The following is a 15696-nucleotide window of genomic DNA, read 5'->3' as shown; positions in this document are numbered from 1 at the left end:
TCGTAAGTTCTTAATTTTAGTAGTAATATTAGGCTAAGAGTTCTACTCGAACTAATCGTTAGGAGATAGGGAGGTAACGCTAGAAGGAGGCGCCTACGTCGCGCTAGCGAGGTTAACTATCGTCGTTTTTTAGGTTCTATAGATTACGACTATAGGATAGAGAAGTTTAAACTATAATAGGGGGTTATAGTAATATATAGAACTCTAATTAACCTAGTACTAGATTAAGCGTAGAATAAACTTCTATCTTCTCTATTCTCGTATATAGCGAGTATAAAATACGTACTAGGGAATTATATATACTATTATATAGGGAAGGTTTACTTTAGTCCTTCTTAGATTTCTAAATATCTTTTAGTATTCCTTTATAGCTATAGCTAATATATACTTAAAACGGCTTAGATTTAATTAGATTACTAAGCTTAAAAGTATATTATAAGATATCTAAATACTTCGAACTACGTTTAAAAAGAAGGGTTATATACGATATATAGTAACGAAAAAGCTATTTTTTACTAAAAAGTAAAAGTAAGTAAAACTATAATAGGCGTACGAGTACGTAAACTAGATAGATAAATAGTAGATAAGAGTTATATAGACTAATAAAACTTTAATCTAATATAGCTACTTTAAATAAGTCTACGTTATAAAAACTACTTAAAAAGCTTTTAATAATAACTACTTTATATTACGCTTCTATAAATACTTAGCCTATATAATATAGGAGTAGATATTAGTAGCTAGGCTAGAGGAATACTATATCTTTAATAAGGGGAAAGTAACTAGAGATATCTATAAATAATAAATTATTTTTTTTATCTATAAAAAGGTTTATTCTTAAAAGAGCTAGTTACTCTTTTAGTAGTCTATAATTATTATATAAAATAACGTATTAATCTATAAAGTAAAAACTATAATTTTACTCTTTAAGGATCTAGATATTAAGCTTTTTTACTAGCTAGCTAACTTACTAGATTTTAATCTAATTAAAAATATATAGAGTCTTTTAAAGTATAGAATTAGCTAGTACTTCCCTACGACAAGAGAGGAAGTTATAAGGGCTATATAGATTAAATAGGTAAAGCTATTAATCTCTAATATAGCTAGAGTCTATTAAAGTATAAAAGAAAAGTATTAAGTAGTTCTTAATAATAATAGGGGGTATATAAAGTAGTAGTAATAATTATATATCTATATAGGACTAGTATTAACAGTTAAACTAGCAGGGGTTACTAACGTTTGTGCTAGGGACTGTAATATGCATCTCGCGGAGGAGAGGCGCGACGCTTCCTCGCCAGCGCGCGGAAGGGGAAGCAAAGGGATGGGAATTGAGTTTGCCCAAGCTCGCAGCGGGCGCTAGGCCGAATGGAACGCCATCCGCAAGGTACGGCGCCGCGATTGGATCGAGATAAGGAGAGCCGTCAGCCTGGGTCCTCGCGGCATCTTCCTACCTGCATGTGCGTGCAGACGGGGGGGCGGCAGCAGTAGCAGCAGCAAAAGACGCAGCAGAGGTTCATTTTGGGCGCTGCTGACGGGCGTCGAATCCTGCCCACCGGCCGCGCTCCTCTGTGTGAAGCTCTTCATTTGTCACCTGGGCCTACGCGAGGCACAAGAGATGGACAGCCTTGGCTGCGATGGGGACGCCAGTGGGGAAGACGACAGAGCTGCCACACCCGCCTACTAGAAGAGAGCGTCGCTCCCCTTTATCATGCTGCTTGCTGCCCTCCGCCAGTCGTCCTAGTCGCCATCTTGCTTTGCCGTTCTACAAGACGCCACAAAGAGCTTGCTACCTGCCGTGCAACCAGCAGGTGTCCTCCTCATCGTCATCCCTATACCACTCCCACAGCTCTGACCTGCACCGTTGGATATAAGGCTCTCGGCATCTGGCACATCGCATCCCACATCCCAACGGCCCTCCGTGATTGCCACATACGGACCCTGAAGAAGAGGAGAGCCAGATGAGGAGCTGACGGACCATAAAAACCGACGTTCGCCCATCTGATCCTACCCTCCTCTTCTGTGTCAGTCGCACCTAGGGACTCGTCCAACGTCAAAAAGCCAATATAACCACTGTCGTGATTCTGCCGAAGGGGGCACAACGATCACTACCACTCTCAACTACTCTCTTTAAACCGCACGCCACCACGCATGTCGACTTCCTGCTAGGACCTCTTTCTCCCGCATCCCACTCTCGCTGTCCTTGACATTCTTACGAACCCGCCTGACCAGGCGTTGACGATTCAGCCGATATGGCTTCAACATCTGCCCTTCCATACGTTCCCCTCGAATCATTCCCCGACAACAATGCCTCGACTCCAGCAACGGGCGGCGACTCGCTCACGCAAAACCTCAATCTCTACTACGAATCTGGCGATATAGCATGGATGCTCACATCGACGGCCCTCGTCTTGCTCATGATTCCCGGCGTCGGCTTCTTCTACTCAGGTCTTGCACGAAGAAAGTCCGCCCTCTCATTGATCTGGCTATCCGTCATGGCCGTCGCCGTCGTCAGTTTCCAGTGGTTCTTCTGGGGCTACTCGTTAGCCTTCTCGCACAACGCGGGCCCCTTCATCGGCCGTCTCGATAACTTCGCCCTCATGGACGTCCTAGGCCACCCCAGCGTGGGCAGCGAACGCATCCCGGATCTCCTATTCTGCGTCTACCAAGGCATGTTCGCCGCCATCACCATCGCCCTTGCAGTGGGCGCCGTCTCCGAACGCGGCCGCATGCTCCCCTGCGTCATCTTCATGTTCCTCTGGACGACCATCGTCTACGACCCCATCGCCTGCTGGACCTGGAACCCCAACGGCTGGGTCTACAAACTCGGCGGCCTCGACTTCGCCGGCGGCACCCCCGTCCACATCTCCTCCGGCACCGCCGCCCTCGCATACTCCTACATCCTAGGCAAACGCACCGGCCACGGCACCCACGCCCTCAACTACCGCCCCCACAACGTCACGCACATCGTCATCGGCACCGTGTTCCTCTGGGTGGGATGGTTCGGATTCAACGCCGGGTCCGCCCTCAGCGCCAACCTCCGCGCCGTCATGGCCGCTGTGGTGACCAACCTCGCCGCCTGCGTCGGCGGCATCACCTGGTGTCTAGTCGACTACCGCCTCGAAAAGAAATGGTCCACCGTCGGCTTCTGCTCAGGCGTCATCTCCGGCCTCGTAGCAATCACCCCAGGCTCCGGCTACGTCCCGGCGTGGGCAGCCGTCGTCTACGGCATCTGCGCCGGCGTAGGCTGCAACTTCGCCACGCAGCTCAAATACTGGATCGGCGCCGACGACGCCCTCGACATCTTCGCCGTGCACACCGTCGGCGGCTTCATCGGCAACCTCTGCACAGGCTTCTTCGCCGCAGACTACATTGCCGCCCTTGACGGCTACACCGTCATCTCAGGCGGCTGGGTCAACCACAACTGGGTGCAACTCGCGGTCCAGCTCGCCGACTCCGCGAGCGGCTTCATCTGGAGCTTCGTCATGACGTCCGGCATCCTGCTACTCATCTCCTTCACCTCGCGCTTCATCCCGGCACTCAAGTTGCGCGCGACGTTGGAAGAGGAAGAGATGGGCATCGACGATGCGGAAATCGGCGAGTTCGCGTACGATTACGTCGAGTTGGTGAGGGACGTCAAGCCGGAGGGGATGCGGGATCATGAGGATTTCGATGATGGGCAGAGTGTGAGGAGTTTGACGAGGGGGCAGCCGGCGATGAGGATCGAGAAGAATGATTATCCTTTGAGGACGTTTACGAGGGATACTACTTCGCCTGTTGGGACGGCGACTTGAGAGGACGCACGCAATATCGCGGGCGACGATCTGCGCGCCCCGAGTGACTGTAACAACATCATAACATAATTTCCTTACGAAGGGAGGAGTCAGGCGTACAGGTAAACAAACAGGAATAAACAACAGCGGAGGAGTCACAACAGGGCGGCTTGGGTGGATGGATCGGTGGATGGGTGGATGGGACGGGCGGCTTTCTTGACTTCACGACACCTGTACAGAATTCTGATGATGACGCTTTCAGAGCGCAAAGTTTTGTGTGTGAGTGAGACTACCCCATTGACGCCATGCTAGAAGAGAGTAATCGCTGCTGCTGCAAAAGCACTTTTTCGCACATCCAGCCTCCTGCTTTCCAGCCAATTTCTCAATGGGTATCTCCGTGATGCAAACCGCCTGCCTTCCTGGCTTCACCATCCCAGCCAAAACGCCGTGAACCGAAGTCGAAGTCGAAGTCGAAGCTCATTGCTGTTAACTGCCAATGAATGTCAATAACTAGGATCTATTCCTTGCCTTCGATGTAATTGGAATACTCCTCGATGCGCTTCTCCTCCTCCTCGTCTTTCTCGGCCTGTGTCTTCTTGTTTCTCTGCCACTTGGGATCGCTACCCGAAATGAGCTCGGTTCGGAGGATGCGACCCTTGTTGTAGCTCCTGCCCTGGATCGCGGCGGCGAATGCTTGGGCAGCGGCTGCATCAACAAAGCGCACCGTCACCAAACCGCTAGGCTCCTTGTCGAAGACGGTTACGTTCTTGACTACGCCATGCTCCTCGCCCGCATCCTTCATGTCGTCGTAGACGCCGCTCTTGAGTTCGGGATCCTCATCGAGGAGGTGCAGCGTGAAGGCGTTTCGGATCGCGACCATCTTGAACTGCTCATCCTTCGATTTCGTGGTAGCGACAGGCTCTTCGTCATCACTCCATTCTCGGAGGCGACTGCGAAGCGAGGTATCGAATTAGCATGCACACTTCATCTCGTGGACGGTGACTTCGATACGTACCGATTGACGTCTTCGGCCTTGGACTTGAGCTTGGCCTTGGAGGGCTTCGGCTTGTTGCCGCCCTCCTTGACCGTGTTGCCCTGCTGCGACTTGTAGTTGGTGTCGGCAGGCTGGATGGACATCTTGGTGCTGGTATCCCCGAGGCGAAGTGGCTGGCCATCGTACATTCGAATTACGTTGGCCACCGACTCCGGCCCCTGGTAGACTACGCGACGTCGTCAGTATTTGCCACAACGTGGAGGATAGGTACTTACTGATCAGGGCTTCGCCGTTGAAGTTGCCCTCTTCGTCGGCGTACATCTTGATCCGCTTGGAGTCGTCTTCGACAGACTCCTTGATCATGCCGAACTTGGCGAAGAACTGGGTGAGTTCATCGCGGTTAGCATCCGTAGGAAGACCAGTGACCCAGATGGCGGTGTTCTTGCGCGTGGCAGGCGCGGAATTGGCTGAGGCACTGGCACCGGCATTGGCACCATCGGCATTGGCATTGGCTGAGGTTCCGGCATTGGCTGAGGTTCCGGCATTGGCAGCTCCTGGTCCAGACTTGGCGGCCTTTGGGTTAGTCTCCAGCTGTGAAGATGTCAGTAGTGCTCGTGAACGGATGATGAGGGTTGTGTGGAGGGGTGACTCACATCCTCCAGCTGGGCTTGCTTGCGCTTCTGAGCGGGGTTGAGAGCGGGCGCATGCTCATCGACGCCGGCCACCTTGTAGGCTTCGGCTTGCTGCATCATCTCTTCTTCAGAAATCTATGGTGGTGGGCATGATGTTAGTGGTCTGCTGCGGCCTTCGTGTGGAATACGAGAGGTCAACACGCAGGCAAGAGCCTGTTCATATCACAGGAGTTACCGAGTGCCATACCGTCTGCGTCCACTTGTTGACAGTTGGCAGCCACTCCCACTCGATGCCGTTCTCGTCTTCGAGGATGTAGGTCTGCGTGGTCTTGCTGTACGAGACGCGCTCGTCGTCGCCGAACGACTCTTGCTCGGTGGGGAAGGGCTTGCGCTCCATGGTGATGTCGTCGTTGGTGGTGCGTGTTGTTGTTGTTGTGGTGAGAAGTGTAGTCGAGGAAGCTGCCAAAGTAAAGAAGTCATGAAACGTGCGCGCAGCTTCACTAGCGCGGCGCTAATGTAAGATCCCTGTTCCGCCGCACGTTCCCGCTAGAGACAAACTCTATTGTGAGGATACATCACCTCACCCTTTCTCCCAACATCTCCAATACTCCAGAAAGCCATGGACCATGCCATTAGCACGGACAGGATCAAAAGATGAGAGATGCGTGTCAATTTTGATGCTTCTATCTTCGTGGTCAAAACTTTCCGTCTTGTTGCCCGCATTATGCTGTTATCCTTCTCCAGAGTCCATACCCAGAATCGCCTCATCTTCACTTCAACAATCATCTGAAGTCTCACTCGACTGCTCACCCGACTCTTCACTAGAAACCTCACTTAAGCCGTCTCTCTAGCCTAGGCCCAGCCCCTCATTTGAGAGATCAGCAGACATCTCACTTTACATCTCACCCGAGTTCACTTCCAACTTCATTCCACGTCCAAGAAACATTGCTCAATGCCTCATTCGAAGCAGTCCTCACTTGAGTGCTTGTTTGAATGCAGACTTTCGAAACATCGATTCTTGATCTGCTCCCAGCCTTCAAGTTGCTATTATATCCCTTTCCCCACTCTCCTGGCCTGTTTGTCTGGAGACAATTTGACCGTGGAGCCTAAATATGACTGCACTATGCGTCTTGTTCTGCTACGGCAACGACAAGGGTGGCATTATACAGTAGTGTATTGAAGGCGTCGGTCGAGTTTCGAGGTCGACTTGTCGATGTTGCCCATGAAAGGAGTCCAAAAACTGGTCTCTTGTCCGATGACGAGAAGAACGAGCGCATGGCGATGTTAAGCGGCCCAACAGTATCGACTGCATAGTTCTGCCATCATGGATCTGCGGGTATACCATATGCCCCCGGGTCTTCACAAATGCGCGTTGATAGAAGCACTGCAGTAATTTTGAGGCTGAAGCTTGAGTGTACAATCAACTTCATTCAATTCTAGTAGCATCAACTAGTTCTTCGGAATGTACTTCCGCAGTAGCACGTGAGCCAACGCATAGATGAACACACCGAATGCGCACATCCCGCTAATGACACCAAACCCAAGCAAGTACTTCGGCGCATCGTCGGACGGAAAGAGATAAGCACCATAGATCTGTGCAAGGTTGCCGAGAGCATTCACAAGCGCCAGCGACACTGCTCTTGTTTCCTGTGGCATGCTTGCGAATGTGCTCGATGCGTAGGATAGGGAGAGGCCGTTGGTGCTCCAGAGACCTGCCGCCATAATAACGAGCAGAGCGTAACGTGCAGTGAAGTTGTACACCACGCAGATGATGATCGAGCAGATCAAGGAGACTGTTAGCCATGCTGCAATGATGGCACCTCGTTGCAGCGGGAACTTGTCGCTGAAGTAGCCGGTAACTCCCACACACACGAAAGCAACAGCGTAGATGGGGACGACCATGTACTGTGCCATGTGCGAAGTGTATCCGAGTCCCTGGACGAGCGTAGGATAGAAATATGACAGGGTGGAAGACCCTAGAGCATGTTAGCCATATTTTCAACGACGAAGCAAGTTTAAGTACGAACCGACGATGACCATGTATCCGAGGATGAGGATCCACACCCTCCATGAAGTGATGGAATCCTTCATGGCTTGCATGGAAGTCAACCTCGGGCGATCATCCGACCTGTTGGTAACATCGTCTTCCTCAAGACGTCTAATGGCAAGCTCTTTCTCGCGCGCATTGAACTTCTTGGTGTTGGCAGGGAAGTCTGGGAGGATGAAACCCGATACAAGCGCCCAGCTCACAGTGGCGGCTCCCTCGACGATAAACAGCCATCTCCAGCCTCGAATGCCGTAGCGGCCGTCGAGATTGTCCGTGATCGCTCCAGCAATAATGCCGCCAAAGGCTCCTGACAGGACGGCTGCGGAGATGTAGACCGCGAAGCGCTTCGATTGTTCTGCTTTCTTGTACCATGAACTCAGGATGAGTAGGATTCCTGGAGCAAAGCCTGCTTCTAGGATACCGACTATGACACGGAGTGCCACGAGTTGTCCGTATGTTTCGACTTTAGCCATGCAGCAAGTGACAATGCCCCAGAGAGCCATGATTGTAGCGAGGAAGACCGATGGTCTGGTCTTGGAGAGAATCAAGTTGGAGGGAACTTCGAAGAGGACATAGGTCTGTCATATGTGTTAGCATTTAGGGAGCCACTCTTCTGCGATGGCCACTGTACATACGATGAAGAAGACGACCAAACTGATGGAGTACTGGTTCGAGTCCATGCCCAGGTCGTCGGTCATGCCAGCAATCTTCGCATTACCTTCAAATAAAAGTCAGCGGGACTCAGACGCTGACATTTTGAAAAGGCAACATACCGATGTTTGTTCTCTGTTGGCATATCATCAGCACGATTCTTCGTCAATCAGATGCATTGCAGGCTTACATCCATGTATGATAGGAGATACATCAGCCACATTGTTGGAAGAAGGTATAGGTCGATCTTCCGGACCAATGCCTTCTCTTCTCTCGCCCGCTCTTCATCATGGCTGGCACTCTCCTCGACGAACTCGATGTCGTTCTGCTTGGCATCGTCGATGGACGACATGTTGGACGTTGTTGTCGATGGAGTCGATGGGTGAAAATTCTCACTCCTAACAAAGGCAAGGGGGAATCTTCGTTCGGCCAACGCAAGGGCAATCCAGGGAGGACGCTTGACTAGGGAGTAGCACCTTCGCAGCCGCTCGCGATGAGCAGGTCGACGAGAACAATCATATACAAATCCCCAGTCGCGTGGTTGTATCTGACGATGGAACGACCGGCATACACAATGCTAGCCGTGAGGCGCCTCCGCGTGCGAGGCCTGCCCCATGGAGGCATGGGGAATCCACATTTGACCAGTCGTAGTGGATGCCGTACCGGTGGAGTGCAGCTTTTTCTCGTCACAGATCCGTAATTCAGGCCTGTTCGAGTCAGGCGAGATGAAGCACCCGAAGTTCTCTCGCCGTCGGAGGCAGGCCGCTGCCTCGTCTCGGGGCCGCCCTGGCAGACAGCCACGAGGCGGGGAAGGCCAATGCAGTCAAGCTCGACCACGTTTTCCCCACGACGACCGTAGCCGAGTGGAAGGATGAGGGGAGAGTGAACAGGCGGGAAAGAGCGGTGCGGTGCTTGTGACCAGCCCCAGATTTGCCCACGCGACGCTATCTCATCTCATCGTTCTCCCTCGCCCTCGCCTCGAGCACGTCTTTGTGCCACCGACCCGCCACGGACGACAATGAGACGCGATGCAGGAGCCGAACCTACAACAACAACAACAACAACAACAACAACAACAGCACGATGTCCCAAATAATGCCTTTCCTGCGCCGAACACGTCCTCGGCTCCGGGTCCTGTACGGAAGCCCCGAAAGTCTCGTGGACGCGGGCTTCGTACGACGACAGGCTGGTAAGTCTGATGATGTTGTCGCACCAGATGCCACGCTATCTTGTCTATCGCGTGGCAGTGGAGCATATGGTTCCTATGCAGACAGCCTGGTCCTGGCGTGTGCATCATCTGTGAACCTCCAGGCCAAGCCTTGCTTGCATAGGCGTGTGCCTTTTGATGGCTGCCAGGAGAGAGAATGATTCACCTCACTCTACATTCACATGCGTAGAGTCTTGGCTACGGCATAGATCATGCAAATGAGCACATAGAACATGCTGACTGACTGACTTTCCACACAGCGCCGTCTGCAGGAAGCGTCACATGAAATGTGATGAAATCAAACCTGTCTGTACTCCTTGTGCGAAGGGAAACCGTCCATGTGTCTACGGCCCCTTGCCTTCAGAGATAGACACAGGCGCAGAGAACAGCCATCCACGGCACAATTCGACAGCATCCGTTACGACGAGCGTGGGCGCTCCGTCACCCATAACTCAAAGATCCCGTCCGAGCATATCCTCTGCTTCGGACATAGCTCCACCACCACCGAAACGAGCAAGCTTATCCACCGGGACAGAGACGAGGTCAACGTCCAAGCAATGGCCAGTCACCCCAATCGATGACGGCCTTCAAATCACCAGCCCCCAAAGCAGCTACTCCAACTCCACGGGGTATGGCACAGAGGTCGCACCACTGAGATGGTTTGGGCTTCTGGCCGGAGACGCGGCACATGCGAGCTTGGATATTCCCTCTCTCGAGACTCTTAGCGATGCCGCCCTCGCACGACGCTATGAGATCCATCGAGAGGGAGTTTCGACCCAGGTAAGCCCACTTGAGCGCAATTCAACTCACATAGAGTCATCCCTTACCTCGAGACGAGCACCGAGCATGCACTGACATACGACAGGACATAGTGCATCGCCCTGCGAGCCAACCAAATGGCACATTCGCCGAAGCCGTAGCTCTGCAAAATCCGTCCAAGTTGCTTCAGATCTCCGCCATCTCGCCAGCGCCCTTGAATGGAGCCAATGGCGCGACAGACGAGCGACAGTTCTGGCAGGCTCTTGAGCCTCTTCAGCTGAAGGGCCACGAGTATGACATGTTCGAACGCTTCGTCAATGGCGTGAGCTCGTGGATCGATCTCTTCGACCCCATGAAGCATTTCGCCACTTTCGTACCTCATCTTGCATTGCAGAATGAAGGGCTGATGAAGGCTATCCTCGCACTGGGAGCCAGACATCTATCGATCAAGCCGTTGAACAGCGGCGAGGCCAGCATCGACCGCACAGCTGCAGTGCAGTATTATTATGAGACACTGCAATACTTGCAGACGGCGATGCGCTTCACTTCGTACAAGAACAGTTTGGAACTACTCGCAACAGTGCTAATCGTCAGCAAGTACGAAATGATAGATGGTGCTGGCAATGGCTGGGAACGACATCTGAAAGGTGTGTTCTGGATCCAAAGAAGTCGCGAAATCAATGGTGAGTCCGGCGGCCTTGAACAAGCCATATGGTGGGCCTGGCTACGGCAGGATGTCTGGGCTGCTTTCCGTGAACACAGACGTTGCTTCAGCTTCTTCAAACCTACGAAGTCTTACCAAGCCATGAGTATGTGGGACATGGCTTCTAAGGTCATTTACATCCTGGCGCAGGCGGTCAACTACGCCTCCGTGGAAGAGAAGGTGTCAGGAGAGCGAGACTTGCCGAGTCGCATCCTACGAGCCAACACACTCCTCAACATGCTCGACGAGTGGCGGACCAACATCAGCTTCCATTTCGACCCTCTTCCCGTCGAGGGACCTTCGAACAGAGCCTTCAGGCCTCTCTGGATCAACCCACCTGCCTTCGGCACCTCCCTCCAAATGTACTGCATGGCTCGCATCCTCCTCCTCATCCACCAGCCTGCCGCGAACGGGTACCTAGAATACATGGGCCGAGACAGGATCATTACCGACTGCATCGATACAATCGGCGGCATCGCATTGAAGCTGAGCGACGACGCTGCGCGGTTCATGTCCACGCAGTGCTTGTTTGCTGCGGGTCTGTTCTGTAACGACGAGGCGAAGCGGGCGTGCATTGCTGAGCTGATTCAAGACCATCAGGCACATACTGGATGGCCTGTCAACGCCAATCTCGCTGAAGAGTTGCATGAAGAGTGGGCAAAACAAACACCTGGCTAGAGTCAGTGCGGTCCAGAATTGGAGGAACACACCTGCATCACTACCATCGCTCTTCATATGTGGCTATGCACCGGACCTACGTCCAGCAGCCAGCTCGTTGTGCCCATCTTCCCTACTACACCCCGAGCTTTCGAAGTTCTGACCGACTCCGACTACTCACCTGATGTAATCCCTCGTCTTATCCCGACATCGAAGCGCGTTCGCTATGGGCTGTGTCCTATGTTCGCTAGGCTGCCATTCAGCGTGCTCGGCTCTGCACACTTGCATCATTGTGCTACTACTCTGGATGATCAACTTGGATTCAGCAGCCCAGAAGCTAGGCGGCCTCAGCCTCATGGTGAGGGTTTCGAGCGATGCGCTGGCGCGCTTGCCTCTTTTCTAATCGCAGCGGCTGTACAGCTTCGGGAGCGACTATCACCTCGCAATACTCATTCACTCATGGCTGAAGTCTTTGGCGCCGTTGCAAGTGGCGCTGGCCTCCTGTCCTTAGCTATTCAGCTGGCAGACAGTGCTGTCAAGCTGAAGAAGTTCTACGACGAAGTCGAGAGAGCTCCCAAACGTTTGCAATCGCTCGCCCGAGAGATCAACTTATTTTCGAACATACTCCGGAACCTGGAAGATGTGCGCCTCCAGCATGGCGTCTCAGATTCAGACGTGCTCACTCAATGCATCGAGATGTGTGAAGACAGGACGCGAGAGATCGTATCAGCCACCAGAAAGATCGAGAATATGCACCAGAGATCCCAACTACGCGGTCGGATATACGCTGCTGTGAAGATGTCTGAAGTCATCGATTTGTGCAATGACATGGAGAGATCGAAGAACAGCCTTTCGATGGCGTTCCAGATATTTCATTCCGGCCTCACTGGAACACTTTTGGCCACGAACCAGGCAATGTCCACTCAAGTAGCTACGCTCGTGGCGACATTCTTGGCTGCACCATCGCAGCCCATGGTATCGAGTGCGATGGTCGTGGCTGCAAATCACCAGCCGACTGCTCAAATTTGTCTCGATCAGCAACCCACGCAGGTGGTAGCTGGCATGGATCGAGACCAGAATTCAGCCGAGCTGTGGCCTGGTACTAAGAAGCGTACCTACAAGCGACTTTTTGGGTGCCAGGTAAAACGCCTCTACAGAGAGTCAACATCATCAGAGTGGAGAGTCTGCGTAGAGCATGTTCTTGACTTGGACACATGGGTCCTACAACTGGAACCTTGGTCCTGGCCACTTTCGCCATATGTGCCGCAAACGATTTGTTGGACACCAAGAAAATGGACGACCGAAGACGTAGAGGGTCCCTGGCGATCTTATGTTCGGTATGAGATCGAACTGAGTGGTGGCCAATGGTTGCCTGAAGTCGTATCTCATGAAGGCGGCAGGCGGCTGCAACGAGGCCAGGACGTTCGCGATGACGAAATAGTCCTCAGAATTGCAAACTCTCGCAAGTCTTCCAACAAAAGGACGACTAGCGAACCACCAAGCTCGCCTCAGGCGTACAGCATGCGACAGCAAGCCCTAGCCAGCCGCGTGAAATATTGCTGGTTACATTCGCGTTGGTGTCGTCCATCTCTGGCCCAGGCATCGAAGTGGTGTCGTCAAAACAACGAAGATCGGGAATGGCATGCTGTCCTTACCCAGACTCCCTGCGGCAGCCAAAATTGCTGCATCCCATCTTACTTGGAAGAGCCGTACCACGAGTACTGGGAGTTCTCGAAAATCGCTCAACAGCGCAAGGACTTCATAGAACGACATGGATCACCACCGGCCATATGCTCGTTGGTCGTAGGTCCATCGCTCAAGGGAGCACATAGCCAACCAAACCACATTGTCAGCCACGAAGACCTGTTTTACTTTGCAGTGGGACGGGATAGCATTCTATCTGAATATCTATGTGACGCATTTCCCGATTGTATCCATCAGCAAGTTCACATTGAGAGGTTGCAGCAAGAGAAGGAATGGGGTATCGATAACCTCCAGGAAGAAGGTGTCGATTAAAATGACCCAGACACGAACCAAAGGAAAGGAATGGCAGGGCACCGTATAAGCTTTCGTTCGGCACTTCAGGGAAGGCAGGCAAAATAACCAAGAACTGATTGACCGAACTCTTCCGGCTTTCCATCTACTCGGTTGAGATCTACAAGAAACTCGCTAGCTGATCAGAATGCAAGAAGGCAAATCAAATCCTGTGTCATTGGAACAGCTTTCAGACCCCAGTTCGACACCTTGGGGGGTCCTGAGCGGTTTAGAACGTGAACTAAATCGACAGCCGTTCGGTCAACAAGATCGTACGGCAAAGAACAGTATGCCAGAGGTGACTGGTCACAGCGAGATCGAGGAGGAAGACAAACTTGGTCCAGGACTTTAGCCTGTGACTTTCCCTTACGTGTCCTTGATCCAGGTTCTGGATTGTGCCAGCTCTCAGATTCATACAGTGACAAGATTCTTGCGGGCGAGGGTTCGCTAGAATGTCGAGTATAAATTCGGTTTGACTGATGACGAGTTTCTCCGGCTCTGCTAGAGTCATTCACCTCGCACCAGGCGGCTTTCTAGAAAACGTTCGGACGTAACACAGACAACATCTATCGCCACTACTACAAAAAGTAAAGAATTCAAATCATCTACCCCTACGCAACAAGTGAAGTCTCGCTCGTCCAAAAGTAACTCCAACCCTAAAAATCTTTCAGCCCCATCAACCCCATCTCAAATCAAGCAAGTGTGAGAATTTAAACTCTCGCTTACTGACTAAGTCCGAGCTCGCTATGTAGTTAGCATGTGATGATAGCATATAGGGCCAAGAAAACCCATCCAACTTCCCTCAAACAAAACGCCTTCTTGGCTCTCACAAGTCTTGCCATACAACCCTACATCCGAACGAAAAAGAAAAGCCACAGATCCAATAATGCCATCCTTACGCCCCAACTCCCAACCCAGACCTCAACCCCAATCAACCACCACCCCCACGAAAGACCACAACCACCACCACCAGCACCACCAAAAACAAGAAATCCCCTCCACTCTCTCCTCCTCCGCCATCCCCGAAGTAAAATCCCACCTCGAATGGGTCATCCAGTCGGTCACCCAATCCATCAACGACCGCTCCTTCACAAACACTTCAACCCCCTGTTGGGACTACATCGCCGAGGACTTCCGGGTGCAGATTGCCACGGTACCGGCCGACGTCGGGGTCCAAGGCTAGGTTGATCGAGGACTTTAAGAATGTCATAGCCAAGTGTCCCGGTTTCGAGCTGGGCTTGCCGCGGTGCGTGACTGAGGCCGACTGGGATTAGGGCGTGGGACGGACGTTTGCGTATGCCACGGAGACGGGTGGGCCTCAGGTGACGGAACTGCTGAGGAAGCATATTACGGTCTTTACTTCTGGGAGGGACGCCGAAGGGAGATGGATCTTGCATAGCCAGAATACGATGCTCGGTGAGATTGTGAAATCGTGATATTGCTCATTGTACAGGTGCTAACATTCGAAGGATACTGGTGACGTCTAGCTCTCGACAGCGACGAGAGTTGCGAATACGACAAAAGCATAAATATAGAGAACTGCGTTCAATTGCAGCGACCCAAGCACTTACCTTGCAGTTGTCTGTTTTGCTCTCAATCTCTTGTGATCTCATGCAACAGCAAGAATGTCCCTGATGTCAAGCTCATATGATTATGGGCTGAATCGTCGCGGGATTCGTGGAGGCGTTGCCGATAAGAAGTAGGAACGTGAATGCGATGAAAGCCTTTTCAAGGCGTGACGAGTCTTCCGTGGGTCTTACGCAATCTGTGAACCTGATCAGCAAATGACAAGAATCAAGGGAGACAATGTCTGAGGGGGCGGTCTGGAATGTAAGCTAGACCAGTTGCCGCAGGACCTGGCATGTACGGAGTCGATAGAAGCCCGCACGACGAAAGCGATAGGTCTGTCGATAAGGTACTGCTGTAAGGGCGGAACTGTCGGCTATGGCGGAGAGGTGTTGTTACATTGGAGACGGAGCTGGTGCCCAGTGCGACAAGGCGAGTCGTGGCGGGAAGTGGTGGAAAAGGTAAGCTGTACAGGCGGAGCGAGGTTGGCTTGAGTCATGACGTGAATGGTGCAACGGTCGATGCGATTTGAGGTGTGCCACGGAAGCTGTACTCCAACAGGTGTTGGTGACGAGAGAGCACCGCTGGATGGCACTTGGTCGACGATGGCGAGCCGAAATTATGGAATGAAAGTTGTCTGATCGATTACACTGATTGCCGAGAATGGTGACAGCGA

General features: G+C 52.1%; 5 protein-coding genes across 5 annotated transcripts; 3 read left to right on the top strand and 2 right to left on the bottom strand.

Moving 5' to 3' along the window:
- Positions 1 to 2249: 2249 nt before the first annotated feature.
- Positions 2250 to 3791, top strand: M409DRAFT_30634 (uncharacterized protein; the record flags this gene model as incomplete). The annotated part of the gene is made up of 1 exon (XM_033810022.1): positions 2250 to 3791. The coding sequence occupies one exon, from the start codon at positions 2250 to 2252 to the stop codon at positions 3789 to 3791; it is 1542 nt and encodes a 513-aa protein (XP_033659818.1).
- A 496-nt stretch (positions 3792 to 4287) lies between these two features.
- On the bottom strand, positions 4288 to 5793 carry M409DRAFT_30633 (uncharacterized protein; the record flags this gene model as incomplete). Its single annotated transcript, XM_033810021.1, has 5 exons — positions 4288 to 4720; positions 4786 to 4990; positions 5040 to 5355; positions 5418 to 5531; positions 5644 to 5793. The coding sequence occupies 5 exons, from the start codon at positions 5791 to 5793 to the stop codon at positions 4288 to 4290; spliced, it is 1218 nt and encodes a 405-aa protein (XP_033659817.1).
- Positions 5794 to 6845: 1052 nt separating this feature from the next.
- On the bottom strand, positions 6846 to 8446 carry M409DRAFT_30632 (uncharacterized protein; the record flags this gene model as incomplete). The annotated part of the gene is made up of 5 exons (XM_033810020.1): positions 6846 to 7372; positions 7424 to 8021; positions 8079 to 8161; positions 8217 to 8229; positions 8285 to 8446. The coding sequence occupies 5 exons, from the start codon at positions 8444 to 8446 to the stop codon at positions 6846 to 6848; spliced, it is 1383 nt and encodes a 460-aa protein (XP_033659816.1).
- A 1137-nt stretch (positions 8447 to 9583) lies between these two features.
- On the top strand, positions 9584 to 11441 carry M409DRAFT_71403 (uncharacterized protein; the record flags this gene model as incomplete). Its single annotated transcript, XM_033819155.1, has 2 exons — positions 9584 to 10081; positions 10167 to 11441. 2 exons carry the CDS (start codon positions 9584 to 9586, stop codon positions 11439 to 11441), a joined length of 1773 nt encoding a protein of 590 aa, XP_033659815.1.
- A 438-nt stretch (positions 11442 to 11879) lies between these two features.
- M409DRAFT_30630 (uncharacterized protein) lies at positions 11880 to 13436 on the top strand (the record flags this gene model as incomplete). The annotated part of the gene is made up of 1 exon (XM_033810019.1): positions 11880 to 13436. The coding sequence occupies one exon, from the start codon at positions 11880 to 11882 to the stop codon at positions 13434 to 13436; it is 1557 nt and encodes a 518-aa protein (XP_033659814.1).
- Between the last annotated feature and the right edge of the window lie 2260 nt (positions 13437 to 15696).

The sequence above is a fragment of the Zasmidium cellare genome (genome assembly GCF_010093935.1).
Source record: "Zasmidium cellare ATCC 36951 unplaced genomic scaffold M409scaffold_68, whole genome shotgun sequence".
NCBI lineage: Eukaryota > Fungi > Ascomycota > Dothideomycetes > Mycosphaerellales > Mycosphaerellaceae > Zasmidium > Zasmidium cellare.
This window is presented reverse-complemented; position numbering and strand designations above follow the sequence as displayed.